Here is a 16,008-nt window from a genome sequence, read left to right as displayed (position 1 = left end):
TGGTCTCTGGCCGGTGTGTGTGTGTGTATGTCGGGGTGCGTGTGTATGTGTCGGTGTGTGTGTGTGTGTGTGTGTGTGTGTCGGGGGGTGGGTGTTCCCGCGCTTTAAGAAGAGGGGGGCAGGCTGGGGTCCTCGGGGCGCATCCCGTGGGACGGCTACACCACCCTCAGCAGGGGCGCACGGTGCCCTGGAGGCCACCCGCCTTGGAACGTTTTATCCCCGGCACAGAAGGGTTTGGACCCTCCTCCAGAAGTTCTGTGGCTCCTTTTCCAAGCAGTGCCAGTGCTGATGCCACCTGCATGGGGTGCCCCAGGCCGGACCTTTGGGGGTGGCGGTGTACTGGTCCTCAAGCAACCTCTTTCCTCGGGTTGGGGCCATGTGGGACCAGCAGAACAGAGGTGGGCCACTGTCCCGTCTCTTACGCCAGGGTACCCACGTATGAGGATGCATGTGTGTGTACGTTGGCCATGGTGAGTTCAGTCTGTCATCCTGTTCTGGAGACTCCAGGCAGGGAAACCCACCCTCCCGGCCCTATGCTGGGGCTCTGAGGAAAAGCCCGCACAAGATCCTTCTCTTCTATTCCAGGGGCCCACAAGAGCCACTTGGGAGATCATAGGCCAATCCGAGGCTTCCCAAAGCCTGGGGTCAGGTGGACTCTGGCTTATAGGTTTGGTGAGCTAAGGCTCATTTAGCCAAATCAAGGGGTGGGGATGTGGGAAGCCCACCCCCTGCCCCGCCCAACTCCCTGCACTGGTCTGGGCCTTCCCCTCCATCCCCAGTGACCTGGAACGTTCTGCAGTGTGCCCCTTCATTCAGAAACTCCTGAGGCTCAGTTCATCTGTCTAATGGGGACATGTCCCATGCCCCCCAGGCGGGGGGTTGTCAGGATGGAAAAGTCAGATTAGGTGCCTGAGAAGGCAGGGTTCAGGGGGCCAGGCCAGTGCTTTGTGCTCTCCAGGAAGAAGGGGCTGGTTCTATAGAGGTAAGGGCTGGGCCCAAGGCCCACACCCCAGTCAGGTGAGTGTGCAGAGAGCGACCAGCCTCTCCTGGCAGAGCCAGCACTGCTGGGACCACCATGAGAACAAATCTCTAGGACAGGCAGCAAGGTCCTGGGGCAACTGCAGCACCAGGCGGGGGCAGGCACCGGTGGGAAGGAGCAGGCCAGGCACGGGTTGCGTTTCTTTATTGGGACAGAGGGTGCGCCATTCCTATGGACCTCTGTGCTGGTCCCTATGTGCACAGATGTGTATACACGTATGTACACACACATCCACAGGAGGCCAGAGCTCTGGTGCGCTGGGGAGGTCAAGCTCTTTTACAAGAGGGCATTAGAAAGAACCCGATTCCAGAAAACGGGGGCGTCTGAGGCTGCGGCCTCACCCTGGCAGGAAGCCAGCTCTGTCTGAGTGCCAGAGTGCAGCTGACTGCGCTGGAGGGCCTGTGAGAGGAGCTTGGGTGGACAGAGCTTCCAGTCCCCTACCCTGCCCTGCGCTGGTGGCCAGGCCCAGCCCTGCCCCTGAGGCAGGTCCTCGGGCTCTGTGGGGAGGGGGCCTGAAGACCCCAAGTGCTCCATGGGACCACTCCTTGGGCCCTTCCCCAGGCCAGGCCTATCAGAGGACAACCCTCCGGTCCAGGTGATCCCCACGCCCACTCCGCTGGTGCCTCACTTCCAGGTGCTTCTTCTGGACCCTTTCAAAGTGCTGCAGCAGCTCGGCGTAGTCGATGCTCGGGGAGTCTGCTTTCTGTGACTTGGGGGCTGCCTTCACACCGTCTCTGGGGAAAGGGAGCAGAAGGGCTCAGTGTCAGTGTCTCAGCACATGATGCGGCTGCTGGAGCGGGGAAGCATCAGCCACAGCAGGGCCACAGGCTGGGGGAGCTCGACCGCGGGGAGTCCAGGTGTAGGTCCCCAGCAGTCAGCCCCAAAGAGCAGGGAGCCCTATGAGCATCCCCTCCCCCACAGCTGGTGGGACCAGTCAACACTGCTGCTTGGATAGGGCCTTCAGCCTGTGGGCTGGCAACGGTGCCCAGAGCAGGCATCACATCGGGAAGCATTTCCTGTTTATGAGTGGCTCCCTTTGGGGTGAAAGCCAGGGCTAGGAGCCAGCCAGGAAGCCAGCTGGGGCCTGGAACAGGGTCCAGGGAGAAGGGGGAGGAGGCAGCCTGGCCCTTTCTTTAGGGCAGGGCTAGGGCCGGGGACCACAGGGGTGGCTGAAGTCTACTGGCCCTCAACTTGGCAGGACATCTGTTTTTGAACGTTGGGGCCCAGAGGCCTGCAGTCACTCTCTGTCCCTGCGGAAGGAGAGCTGGTCTCCCCACTGGGCAGGTGATGCCTCCGGGAACTCCTCTTGCTAGCACTCTCCGCAGTTGCTCTGTACCGCCTCACAGCTTGTGCACTGCACAACTGCCACGGGCCTGATGCTCCCTATAGTTGGGCAATGCATTCGCCCTGCTGCCCCCTTCAAGCCCAGGGTTGAGCTTGCCCCGGGGGACTAGATCCACTTGGGCCCCTGTCCCATTCCTAATCATCACCCCAGCAGAGAGTCCCAAGAAAAGACTCTGCTTCTCCCTCATTCTGGCCTCACTGGAAGCAGATCTTTGTGGGCTGGGAAGGATCTGCTTCCAGGCCCTGAGGCCTGGTGGCCCTGGTAAGGGATCTCATGAAGACTGTGGGCTGATCAGCTAAGCAGAGAATCCTTGGGCCCTTTGAGTTCATGAAAAGACCCCAATATGGCAGGAGAGGTCCAGGTAGCAGCTGAGCACAGGAGCTCGACAGACCTGGACCCAACTGTAACACGACCACCCCCTAGACACTTGACCTTGGGCAGGTAACTCAGTATCCTCCTCTGTAAGGGGGTACTGCCACAGGAGCCCCCCCATGGGTGAGGATTCCTCCATACTGGACATGAAGAACTTGGCCTGATGCCCAGCCCCAGCCTAGGTACCCGATGGGTGCCCACTGTGGCTACAACTCTGTCCCACTGAGGTAAGGCCAGGCGGGGCCCAGCAGCTCATTCCATTTGGGTGAATCACAACGGTGCTTCACCCAAATGGAACCCTCACCAACGAGCCTGGCTCCTGGTAAGGCGCAGCCCACCAATGGTCACAGCCTGAAAGCCATCTCTGACCAGCCACCAGGACCAGGGGCATTGGGAACTCTTCCCATGGTTGGGATGCCATCTGGAGCCTGGAAGTGGGCCCCTGTACCCCTACTCAGCCTGGTCCCTTCCTGCTAAAGACACACCACCTGACAACACCTTGGACTGTGGCCGTGGCTGCTTCTTTCTTGGGCCTCAGGCCCTGCCTCTGGAGCTGGGACTCAGGCAAATTCAACAAAGATCAAAACGAGCTGGGTGGGGCTCGCTCTAGGGGGCCAGACTGCGGGCAGCATTCTGGTCTCTGGCTGCTTTCAACTCCCCTGGGAATGGGGAAGGGCCATCCCTGTCCTAGTAACCTGTGGCCCGGGTGCTACTGCCCCAAGAGAGCAACTCCTGCTCCTGAGGATGCTGAAGGACACCCTGCAGCTTGGAGCCCTAACGCCAGAGGGTGGCCAGATGCTACCCCAGCCCAGAGATGATCCTGAAATGTGCTGTCTGAGGCTGGGCACCCACGGATCTGTATGCTCCTCTCCGCAACACTCTCTGCATTAGATCCAGAGGAGGGAAACTGAGATTAGGGGTTTCCAGGGAGATGCCAGCATGGATGGCAAATCCAGGGTGATGTGCACAGATGTGGCCACGTGAGGGTAGGCGTCGGGAGGACTGGGCCGCACCTTGCTCTCTGGGCCCTAACGGAGGCAAGAAGTCCTTCCCCCCCATGACTCAGCGTCCCTTTGGGGCAGACCCTTCCTGGCCTCAAGTCTTGGTAGCAGGGAGGGGTATGTCCATGGGTACGGGGACTCCACTGAGCATTGAGGCTGGGCCTCTCCCTGCTAGTCACAGTGGGCACGGCCGCTGCTCAGGCCTTCATGTTCTCTGTGTGTTTACAGCAACCCTCAGGCAGTGAGTGGCTAGGGGACACCCAGCCAGCAGCACAGAGCTGGGGTTCCAGAATCCAAAGCCAGCCCTCTCTCCTGCCACTGCACCCACGCACCTGTCACCAGCTTCTCCTTCAGAGGCTCCCTCTTGCCTCACTGAGGAGACGGTCCCTGGGGAGTGGCCCAGAAGCCCAAGCGGAGGGCCAGGGTTCCCTAGTCCTGCCGGCACCCTGAGTGCACAGAAGCGGGGGATGGGCAAGGAGCAGAGACTCCCCCAGCTGTTCCCGGCACACGGGCCTGTCAGGCAACCTGACGCTGTCTTCCAGCTGCCCGCCTCTCCCGGGGCTGAGGCTGTCCTCAGCCCCCTCTCCAGGGTGGGAGCTGTCCCTCTGTGCCCAACCCTGCAACCTGACCCTGCCCCCAGCTGTTCCTGAGGCCCCTTCCTTGCCCAAGGCTCTGCTGCCTTTTTCTATGACAGCTCTTCCTAGGTCCTTGCAAAGAAAGGCTGGGAACCCAAAGCCTTGAAGACTGAGCGGAACCTCAAGGATCCATTCAGTCCAAATGCTCACTTACTGATGAAGAAACCAAGGGCCCAGAGAGGGCATGGGGCTTGCCTGAGGTCACAGAGCAAATCCGCAGCAGAGCTCGGACCAGATCCAGTCCAGGCCTGTGAACCATCCACTGACCCAGAGGCCTCAGCCCTTTGGCTCAAGACTTCCTGACTCTGACCATGGGAGATCTGGGGGAAAGCCTCATTTCCCCCAGCTTTCCTCTGCAGACTTGCTCTGTTCTGGCTTAGGGAGCGCAGGGAGGAGTCCAACTACTCTGAGCCTGCCTTCCTTTTCCATAGGATGTTCCTATATGAGGAGATGTAGCAGGCAGAGCTCTGAGAAGGGACTGGCCCTCAGCAGCACAGGGGCTGTGGCCTGGCCCAGAGGTCACAGGGAAGCAGCTGTTCCTGCCTCCTTCTCACTTTCAGCTGTACCTTCCCTCCTAAGTGGCTGCCAGGGTGACCCTAACACCCGTTGGGCACTGCAAAGGCCAGCAGAGGCCAAGGCAGCAAAGCGAGGTGTGGCGTCAGGGCCTTTCCGACTCCCAGGAGATAGAGGTGCTCCGGCCAAGGGAATAAAATGCACACCTAACTCTGCAGCTGCTCCCGCTTCCCTGGGACACTCAGTGCGCTGAATGCCTTCCCCTGAGGATTACCTGGTGGCACCAGAAGCAGCTGGGACAGGGACCAGCCCTCCACCCCTGAGCCCTGCCGTCTGGGGAAAGGGGCAGGGTGGGCAGGAGCTGGGCCTTGGCCTGGGGGCCACACCTGCTGGGGGCTCCCAGCCCCTCCAGCGGCCTGAGGCCGACAGCCCATTAGGGGCCCCACGCCCAGCCCCTGGAGAGACCAGGTCAGGTGGGAGGGGTGGTGGTGGCCTAGACCCTGGGAGACGGAAGGCACAGGGGCTCGGGTCAGGGGCCCAGAGTGCCGGGCAGGCCCATCTCAAGGCTGCCTGCATCCATTGCAAGGGCAAAGGCCCGAGACCTTTGGCGGGGGGCGAGGCGCTAGGCCTGCCGAGGGGGTCTAACAGCTTGGGAGGGAATTCTAGACACACAGGGCATCTGATGCAAGCTGGGTGCGCTCCATTCAGCGTAAATCTTCTCAGTGGCTCTGCTTGTTTCCATGGCGACCCGACAAGTGAAATTTTCCATCTCTGATGCCAAATGCCTGTGGATGAGGCAAAGCCTCCAAGGGTTACCAAATATAGACATGACCCAACAGGCTCTGGGGACCGGGCCAGCAGTGGGTTCAGGGTGGGAGCCTGGATGCCCCCGAGGGGCTGCAGCCCTCCTCCCCAGAGGCTGCCGTGCTGGGCCTCTCCACGGCAGAGCTCCTGGGACCCGTGCTTCCCGCGGACAGGTCGCAAGCGGGGTAGCCACGGGGGCACCCTTGCCTCCCACTCCAGTCAGGAGGAGATTGGGAGGGTCCTAGCAGTGCCAGGGTCACTCAGTGGCCAAGCGTTGAGCCTCTGCTACAGATGGGAAGGGAGGGCTGTCTGAGGCCCGGGAGGGACCCTATGTAGCTCTCTTGCCCATGTACCACCTGGGACGCAGTGGCTGAGCTGGGGCACGAATTCCTCCCCTCTGGACTTTCTCTCCAGGGGCCTTTGTTTGGGTCACGCCAGCATGCTCTCAGGTTTTTTGATTTAACTCCACCCTGACTGCTGGGAGAAGGTATTCCAACTACCTACCACCGCATAGACGCTCCCAGAATCTCCCAGCCCGGTGCTCTGATATGGAAACCCACGGGCAAGTGGCTGAGGGGTGGACAGTGTCCGCAGTGACAGGAGGTGTGATGCCGAGCTGAGGGCGGGCCCTGGTAGCCCCTTTAAAGCTCCCCGCTCGCCAGGCCCTGCCAGCCCGGCCAGCCCTGGCCCTGCTCGCTGACAGAGCCCCGCCCCCACGAGCTGGGCACTTACCCCGTCTGCAGCAGCTCGGGGTTGGGCACGCACTGGAGCCGGTGGGAGAGCAGCTGGAAGGCGCTGCTCTGGGGCAGCAGCATGAGCAGGCCGTACAGGGCCTTGATCAGGTACGGGTTGTTCTTCACATCCAGCAGCTGCAGGCGCAGATCTGCGGGAGGGCAGAGGGCAGGGGTCAGGCACTGCTCTGGGTGGCACCTCAGCCTGGCCAGGAAAGGGCCAGCCTGGTGGCCGGGGCTCCTCCCAGCCAGACATGCCTGCCTCTCCTCCTGCAGCGTCTTAGCCGTCCCCATGATCCCCCTGCCTCTTCTGACCTGCCCACCTGCCTTCCGTCTGATCTTCCCAACAGTCACCTCAGCCTGGCGACCCCCAACCTGCTGCCAGGCCTGGTCCCCTCCCCCAGCACTCACTGCCTCCCTGGCGATGAGGGGGCTTGGGGCCTGTAGCGTAACAGATTCCCGGGTCTGCTCTGCACGTGCCAGCACGAGAGAGCTATAAATAGGGTGAGCTGGAGAGAAAGACTGGATTAGGGCAGCTTTAAGGGAGGGCAGGATGGAAAAACGCTTTGGTGTGCGACCAAACACACATCAAGCCCCTGAGTGTCTGGTGGATGCTTTTGGAAATCCATGTCAGACACCAGCCCTGCCTCCCCCACCAGACGGCGGGGAGACGCACCCGGGTCTTGCCCAGCATCCGTCCCAGATAAACAGGCCCACGTGGCTCTCCTCTGAGCCCTTCCAGGAGCATCACTCGTTTCTACCTTCTCTGAGGCCCAGTCTCAGGCGTCCTTGGTGGAGGACAAACCACAAACCTCTGGAGAGACCATGTCACCCCAGCAGCTGGACGGGGGCCTTGGGGCCAGGGTGAGCCAGGAAGCAGGGGACTCTCACAGCAGCCCCTCCCCTCACCCCAGGTGGCAGTCCTGCCCAGGCCCAGCGACTCCAGAAGAGGCGGGGACCTGTTTTGAATCTAGTCCTGGGCCTTGGGTAAGCTGGGCTACGGGGCCAAGCCAGCTACCAGGGGGGGTCTAGGCAACCTAGGGTTGGAATGGGTGCTGGGCAGGACCAGGGGACGTCTGCTGTGGTCACCCCACCAAAGTCCTGGGCCTGGAGAGGTGTTCACGGCTTCTGTAGGGTCAGGCTGGACCTGCCCCCAGGCGAGCGTGTGCCAGGCTGCCCTGGGAGGCCTTTGGGGAAGTGAAATGTCAGGCCAGGGGGCCATTTGGGACAGGCTTCGATGCACTGCCCTGGGAACAGGGTCTCCCTCCTGCTCTTGGGTCCCCTGGGCATCTGTTACTGTGATGGCTGGCTGTTTGGAGAAGCTGTCTTCTGTTTGGATGGGAGGGGGCCCCTCGGCCCCTGGGTTTGCCTTTGGGCTCCAGGGTGAAGGCCGACGGGCTTGGCCTGGGCAGATCGGGGCGCTACCACAGCAGGAGGCCTGGGTGATCAGCCCGGCAGGAGGGTGGCCACCGGCAGGGATGCCTCCCGGCTTCGCTACCAGGCCGTAAGCACACGAGCGTCATTCAGAGGCTTGCCTGCCTTGGGGAGCGGGCACTGTATGTGTCGAGGCGCCAGGAGCTGCGCTCACCCCAGCCAGCTGCCACTTTGCACATTCAGCCCGGGTGTTACAATCAGGCAGCTCCTGGCAAACGCCAGCTCTGCTTTGCAGAGGGACGAGGGCGTGGATCCTGGGCACAAGGGAGCAACCTGCGGGTGGACCCAGGGTGCCCCCAGCTTCCAAGAGCCACAGCAGAGGGCAGTGTGCTCGGAGGGGTGGCCGGGGACAGCTCTGGGACGGCTGCTCCACCTGCCCCCCGACGGCACTGCTCCAGTTTCCCCCGCAGAGGTGACACTATTCTTCAGGTGGGTTTTGCCCTCAGCGCTGGCCTGTGTCGAGCCCTGCCTTAAGGCGCACGGGCAGGACCCACGCTCTGATGCGCATGTCCCAGCCCTGTGTACCTCCTCAGCCCTGTCATCCCCATCCTTACGTTCTTGACATTCTAGAAGCATCCCTGGGGTGACTGTTCTCGCTCCCTCCCCAGTGGTAGCCAAGAGCTGCTCTCCCTCCCACCTCCCTCCAGGCCTACGGAGGCCAGAGGCAGGGCGCTCACATGTGAAGATGGGGCACTCGATCAGCTGCACCAGCTTGTCTACCTCCGTGAGGAAATCCACAGTGACTTCCAGGTCCCCGCTGGGTGGGTGGTCAAGGGAAGTGGAACCACTGGCCAGGGCAGCCTGCCTCTCTGGGGGCGGGGGCAGCCGGGGAGCTGGGCCCTAGGGGCTCGACCCAGCGGCACAGAGCACATCTCCCACTGGGCCCTGGCTTGCAGGCACAGAGCATGTTTCCACCTGAGCAGGATCAGGACACAAAGGATAGCAGCCTATTGTCCCCCTGCCTCTCTGTCCCTCACAGCTGTCCCCCTGCGCGGCACTCCGGCTCTGCTCCGCCGCTCTCTCCTCTGTGCCCTGCAGGCCCTGAAAGGCTCTCATCACCGCCCTGCAGCCTATGGGGGAGGGCTCGGCAGGAAAGGCCCCTGTTCCTGCCTGAGTGGATGCCTGTCAGCAGGGCCAAGGTCAGGGCTGCTGCAAGCCTGGGGCCTGCAGTCCTCGGGTCACACCAGTGGCGGAGAGGAGCAAATCATAGTCTGAAGGCGAGCGGGCACCCTGAGGGAGCCAGGCGAGGCCACAGCGGGCTCTCAGTGGAGGCACCTCAGGGCCCCTCTCTCCTTACCCCCCAACTCCTGGCCCATCAGCAAAGGAGACCAATTTTGCATCCTAAATGTCCGTCCAATCCGGGTCACACACCAGACGTTCACAGAGGAAGCTGGTTTGCTTCACGGTGTTTCAAACAAAAAGCCGACCATGGATGCCTTTCTCTGAGGCAGGCCCTGAGCGGCGCTCCGTCTCCCTGAGGCCTCCCCTCCAGCCTGCTTCTCCCTGTCCTGTCCTCTGCTGGGCCCTGGCTCTGTGGGCCCCAAAGGTCCTGAGCTCCTCACCTACCGGCCTGCTGCAGCCCGGCAGCCCCCCTGCTCCCGGGCCTTCTCTCCCCACCCTGCCCCAGCACCGCGCAGAGGGCACCCTGCCTCTTTCTCGGGACACCCTTACCTAGGTAAGCACCCATCCCTGATCCCCAGCTCACAAAGCTTCTCCAGGGCTAGCTCCCCTCTACGAGGCCCTAGATGACCCTGTTTACTGGAATCCACCCCTCACGGGTCCACATGGCCCAAGGCCTGGAGGCGGAGCGTAGGGTCAGGGCAGAAGGATGGCAATCGGGCCACCACATGGGTGGGAAGGGAGCACCCGCTCCGCCCCCCGCCCAAGACCCAAGAGGCTGGGCTGGAAGAACAGTGAGTGAAGGATACAACTTCTGGATGAGGTCGTAGGCGTGCCGGTAGTTCTGGGTGAGGAAGCAGAGGGACACCGTGGTGACTGGGTTGTGGCACCAGGAGCGGTACAGGCAGCAGAACAGGTTCTGGCTCTCCTGAGGGGGGAGAGGTGTAAGCAGTTAATCGAGCCCCCGCTCCTTCCCCGCGGGTGCACGGCCCAGACTCAGGGCCCCTCTCAGAGCGCCAGGGAGCCCAGCTGGGAACGGGCTGTCACAAAGGAAACGCTGACAGCTCCTCCTCAGACCCTGTCATTACTCTCCGTCCCACAGAGCCACGTGGTGATGGCTGTGAGGGCCTGCTGCTTGGGAGTGAGCGTGTCCTTTGTGCTGGTATTTCTGCCCTCAGCAAACAACAGTTATCGTCCTCTCCACAGCCCGTGGTCCCCGAGCCTGTGGGGCTGGGAGGGGGTGTGACCGGAGGGGGGCGGGGAGGAAGCATCCTCAGGGCCCAGGCTCTCCCCGGCAGTGCCCTCCTGCCGTCCTCAAATGCCATCTCTTCCCTCCTCTGCAGCCCACCTTACACTCGGGAACCAGCCCAGGAGCTGAGCCCACACTCGAGAGCCCCTGCCCTGAGGAACATTCTTTAGGCCTCTGCGAATGTCTGGAAGGAACCACAGGAAGAAGGCAGGGGTGTGGCCTGGGTCATTCCCAGTGGCTCGGCCCCAGATGCCCTCAGGCACAGGCTTGGATGTCTTGGAGACTCCCTGAGAGAGGGCCAGGCAGGGTCTGAGATGGGAAGGTGCTGACCACAGCCCAGATGAAACGTGCTGGAGCTGCCGGCACGTCCGGGATGGCGGCTACCCCTGGGGGCCCTCTGCAGCTCAGCCCCCCTCCTCTGGGCCGAGCCAGGCCTTTGACCCGTGTCCCCCAGAGCAGTTCGGTAGAATGGTGAGCGCCTCCCTGCTCTCTCTGACCAGCCCTGGTGGGTCCTCACCGAAAGCCTGGGCCAGGCAGCACTGTGACACACCCTGGCTTACACAGGGCATCCTGTAAGACAGATGTGTCCCTCTGTGGGAGAGCGGGGTCCTGGGCAAGGAGGAGGGTGAGGAGAGCAACGACCCCGGAATCCCAGTGGGGTTGCAATCCAGAGGCCTGACCCTGACTGGGTGACACGGCCCGGCAGGTCTGACCCTGCGGGTCTGCAAGGCGGGCTCGGAACCCAACCTACCCTGTGTGCGAGGGGGCAGTGCTGGTGGGGTGCGGGGTGTCAGGGAGGGCACGTGGACCTGGAGCGGGGTCTGGAGTCTTCTGTGGGCAGAGACCCCCAGAGCGGGTGGCTCCAAGGAAACCCGCTGTGACTCCCTCCCATGGCTGGCGCCTACACGCAGCCAACCCAGGGGGACCCCTATTTGACGGCGGACCAGGGAGACCTCAGGTCACATTCTCGTCTCCTCCCCGCCAACCTCCGGGTAACGAGGGCTGGGCTGGCATGGCCGCGCCCATGGGCACATAGATAGCACCAGGCTGGAGCCCGTGGGCGGGCAGTACCGGGGTCTTCAGGTCCTTCAGCTGGTTTCGCAGCTGGAAGAGCTCAGTGGAGGTCAGCAGGATGGTGTTGAGGGTGTGGACCATGGTCGAGGCGAACTTGAGGTCCTCCTCCCGGAGCAGGATGTCCGCCATGGAGTGGAAGATGTTCTCCGCGTTCAGCAGGAGGCAGAGCTGCCTGGAAAACGGGCCGAGTGGAGGCTCTGGAGGCCTCTGGGCCGCAGCTCCGAGCCCCCTCCTGAGGAAACCTGCTCTTTCCTGGGCCTGGTGTGGGACCCCGGCTCTGGGGCCTGCGGAGGGCCAAGGGGGCTGCTCACAGCGGACCTGGCTCCACGCCTCTCGGCAACTCCAGAGCCCCACGGGCTCCATCTATCCCCCGGCCCACCCCAGGCCAGGAACTGGGATCCCGAGAGAAGCAGCGGGGCCTCTGGCGGCCAGTGTGGCCCCAGGAGCCCTGAGGTACCTTTCTGATCTCCCACATAGCATAGCAACGCCTCCCCATGTGCCAAGGCGCTCTGTGTCCCTTCCCGGCTTTACTTTTCTGGCTAGAGATTATCTTCACGTGACAAATCCGCACTCTGCTCATCCGCGGATGGTGTCCCCCCGCCCTCCCCCGTGAGAGCCCGGGGTCAGGAGCTTGTGTGGGCTCTTCATGGTGCCACCCACGCCTGGAGTGGTGCCTGCACGTAGCAGGGGCTCGGTAGGTGCTCGTGGGGCGAACAAGCCCTAAGGCAACCCTGAGTTCTACCTTCGCTGTTCGATAATGAAACTCTGGTGGGGAGGCCAGGTGACCTGGCCAAGGTCACGGGATGACTTAGGGCCACTTCTTCCCACTATCTCTCCTCTAATAAGAGTCTTGGGGGGGATAAGGCTTGGGCTTTGTGAAAAGGAGACTCCATTTTATAAAAGGGAAAACAGGGAACCCAGAGAATGGAGGAGGAAAGCAGTTTTCCCAGGGTCCCTGGGACAAGGTGACGTCCACAGTGACAGGCAGGTATCAAGGACGCGCCTCAGGGAAGCCTGCTGACCTCCCTAGGTGGCCGCTTGCCCACAGAGGCCTGGCCTTGAGGGAATGAGCAGGCCTTCTTGCTGGGAGTTTAAGGATCCCAAGGCTCTTGAAACTAAGAAGAGCAAACCAAGGAGCTGGCAAGTGGCTGGGAAGGAGGGTGGGGTGTGGCCCCCGAGCCCTGCCTGTTGGGGACCGGTGTCAGCAAGGCACCACGTCCCCACCTCCTCCTGGTCTCTGCTCCAGGGAAGCATCCACAGACCAGGCCTCAGGCTTGTGGGGACGACGGGTCTGAGGCCTCAAGGTCTCAGGTGCTGGACAAAATGAGCCCCATTTGGAGCCCACGAGCCTAAAGTATGTCCACCCCAGGTCACTGAGCTCACACTAAACTCGGCGTTATCACGGTCTGGCTTCCCGTTTCCTTCCAAACGCCAGCCACGCCTTGGGGCCAGACTGGAGAAGCTTCTTCCCCACACCCGGCTCCAAAAAATCCCGGAGCATTTGGTAACAGAGAGGCCAAACCACGAGGCGCAAACAGCAGGCAGGCCGTCTGCAGCCTAGGCCCGGCTGGAACCGGCAGGCTTGGGCAAGAAACCACCAGAGAAATGGAAACAAAGCTGCTGGGGGGACGGGGCCGGCGGGTGGTGTGGGGAAAGCCCTGCCACAGTTGCGGGAGGGCAGGCGGAGCCCCCCTGCTCACCTGGTGTGGGTGGAGGAGGGGCCCGGGCCCTGGAGCCCGGTGCCCCTGCCCAGCTGTGTGGCCCAGTGTGTCTGTGTGACAATTTCTCCACCTCCGAATGGGGGTGACATCTACCTGCACCATGGGGGCTACTCAGAGGGCGGTCATCAAGACTAGTGGCAGCTCCTGTGGGTGCACAGTATGTGGCAAATGGGACCCCTGGTTGGGTACCTTGTTGGTACCATGGGTGGGGGACAAGGGCCAGCTCCCAGGAGGACGCCTGGCCCTTCAACGGAGCCTAGGCAGCACTTCCTGTCCCCTCGTGGTCCTCCCACCCCGAGACGGCCCCATCTCCAGGGCTGTGGGATAGAAATGTTTCAGGAGGGCAGGCCGGGGAGGAAGGGGAGCGTTCTGACAAATGGTCACAAATGCCCGTCGCCTGCAGCTGCTGCCGTCTCCATGACGGGGCCAACAGCTGAGGCTGCTGCCAGGCCGCGCTCTCCAGGGACCACAGGCCTGAGGGGACCTGCAGCAGCTGAAGGGCGGGGGTGGTGCTCTCACGTGAGGACGGCTGAGGAGGGTGCGGAGGGATAGGCAAGGGGGTGGCGATGAGCAGAGGCGGGCGCCAAGGCCTCCTGGTGTCCCTAAGAACCCGGAAACACTGGGGAGCTACAGAAGGTCAGGGATGCAGAGTATTCCGGAAATACTCTTGCCACCATGGCGCTCTCCTCCTCTGCTCTCTCCCTGGTCTGTACCTCTTGGTGGTCATGTCCGGTCCCACGGAAATCTTCAAAGCCATCTCTAGATCAGCGGCTCCCACACGTGCCTCTTGAGCCCCCACTGAGCTCCGGATGGACACCGCCTGCCTGGTGGATGGCCCGCATGGCTGCCCAACAGGCACTTCAGACTCGGCGGGGCCAAAGCACACCTCTTGGTTTCCCTTTAGACTCTGGTCCCCCGGCCTTCAGGGGGGCATCGGTGCCCTGCGGCCTCAGGAAGTGGCATCACTGCCCACCCAGCTGCTCCAGCCCAAACCAAGGAGTCCTCCTTGATCCTCTGGGCCCCTCTGTCCAGTGCACCAACAAGCCCAGGGGCTCTGCCTGCAGGGCACACCTGGCTCCTGGCCCGTCTCAGCTACCCTGCCCTGGGCCAAGGGTCAGCCCTCTCTTGCCTGGTCAATTCCAAGCCAGCTTCTAATTGGGTCTCCCTGTGTCTCCTCTCACCCCACCATTCACCCTCCATGCACCAACTGGGGCGCTTCTTAAAAAGTCCTAATCAGAGCATGGCCCTCCTCAGCGGCTTCCTGCTGGATCTAAATAAACCCAGCTCCTGACCACAGCCTCCAGGCCCTCACACTTTCTGGTCAGCTCCTCACAACCTCAGCTCTTATGAGTCCTCCTTTACCCACGACGTGCAGGCCTCTCCTGTGTTTCTTCTGTTCCTGACCTCTGCCCTGGCCTGGGCAGCTCCTCCCGGGGACCAGCGCACAACTGGCTCCCTCCAGCCATGGAGATCTCAGCTCCAACACCAGCCTCAGGGGAAGCCTCTGTCCCATGCGCACCCCCCTGCCACCAGCCCTTTCTAAGGGAAGTCCTGTTTCTTTCTAAGCGTTTCTCATCACCTGAGTCATCTGGTTGATGGACTCGTTTACTGGGTCCCCTGCTGTCTCTCCCACCATAACATGAGCTGCAAAGGGCAGGGCCTTGCCTGTGACCCTCATGTCCCTCATACCAAGAATCACTTTTGCACATTACCGCATGGAGGAGCTGCGCTGATCTCCACCCAAGGTTTCATGAACAGCCCCGGAGACGTTCCTCTGCCCCATTCCAGCACGTCCCTTAGCTGCTCCTGGGCATGCCCCGGCATGCTGTGCCCGCCTGGTATGCAGAGAGCAGCTGCCCTGACAGTACATTTTCAGCCTATCACCCAGGACCTGGCTGCCCAGTCCAGGGAGACCTCAGGAGACGCCCAAGCCGCCAGGACAGCCTGAAGGGTCAGCCACAACACATCACACCAAGGGGTCTCCCCCTGAGCACCGCTAATTAAACCACCACGGGAGGGGAGGGAAAAGGAGGGGAGGGCCGGGAGGAGCCGGGAAGAGGGACCATGGAGCGGCAGCGGCGGCACAAGCGGCATCTAGCCTTCATGCCCCGCCCGCTGGGCTCTGGATGTCCGCAGCTACACCTGCTTCAGGGGGGTTGTCTCTCCCGCCCCAGGAGGCCACTGGACAGAGCCTGGAAGCCTGCGGCAGCGGCTCATAGGGCTCCATCGAAGGGGGCTCCAGCCCTGCAGACCGGCAGGGGCAGGAAGTGGAGGGGAGTGGCGGTGGGGGTCACCTGTCACCTCACCCGGTCTTTGCTGTCTCATCCCAAGGTCACTGTAGACTGCAGAAAAGGAAGATGCCTCCAGACTGCTGGGTCATGAGGCTTCCAGGAGGCAGGAATAATAAAGTATTAGCTCCCGGGGAGCCCTAAGCACACGCCGGGCACCGTGCAGAGGGTGTTACATGAGTCCACTTGGGGCAGTTCGGGGGTGATGGAAAGGTCAGAGGCTGCACGTGCTCACCGGGCTCAGGGCACCATCTGGGCATTTTAGGGGAAGGCGAGTCTGGGTCGGTGGGCTGGGCTGTACCTTGCGAGCTCTGGACACCTGAGCAGGATTCTTCCTCCTGCATCAGGAAGGTGGGGGAGGAAGGAAAGGGGCCCACTTTTCACTCAGCCCTGAGTTTGTGACACGACCCACACAGGCGGCCTCAGTCTCCCTGCGCCCGGCCCCGCGCTCCTCCCGCGGCATCCTGAGTCCTCATACAAGCCTATACCCTCAGGCAGAGAGGCCTAGTCACACAGCTGCCCAGGGGACGAGGAAGGGTGGATGCAGACCCAGAGGCCAAGTTCCTTTCCCCACTTTGCCTCCTAGGTGCCTGTCGTGAGCGGGCACGGGGGCTGTCCCCGCCCGGGGGGGCCTGGCAGATGGCTGCCTTGCAGGGCTGCTGCGTCATCACTTCTCTGTTGAG

General features: G+C 62.3%; 1 protein-coding gene across 1 annotated transcript in view; it reads right to left on the bottom strand.

Annotated features, from left to right (window-relative positions):
* Positions 1 to 981: 981 nt before the first annotated feature.
* LOC132417008 (protein VAC14 homolog) overlaps positions 982 to 16,008 on the bottom strand; it is a 98,032-nt gene continuing 83,005 nt past the window's right edge. Inside the window, exons 15-19 of the mRNA XM_060000622.1 lie at positions 11,314 to 11,488; positions 9,803 to 9,921; positions 8,552 to 8,631; positions 6,442 to 6,592; positions 982 to 1,773 (exon numbers count right to left, since the gene is read on the bottom strand). Of these exons, the coding sequence (XP_059856605.1) occupies positions 1,611 to 1,773; positions 6,442 to 6,592; positions 8,552 to 8,631; positions 9,803 to 9,921; positions 11,314 to 11,488 (688 nt within the window). The 3' untranslated portion in view covers positions 982 to 1,610. The remainder of the gene's footprint in view (positions 1,774 to 6,441; positions 6,593 to 8,551; positions 8,632 to 9,802; positions 9,922 to 11,313; positions 11,489 to 16,008) is intronic.

The sequence above is a fragment of the Delphinus delphis genome, chromosome 20, assembly GCF_949987515.2.
Source record: "Delphinus delphis chromosome 20, mDelDel1.2, whole genome shotgun sequence".
Taxonomy (NCBI): Eukaryota; Metazoa; Chordata; class Mammalia; order Artiodactyla; family Delphinidae; genus Delphinus; species Delphinus delphis.
The sequence above is the reverse complement of the archived record's forward strand: the minus strand, read 5'-3'. Positions and strand labels throughout refer to the sequence as shown.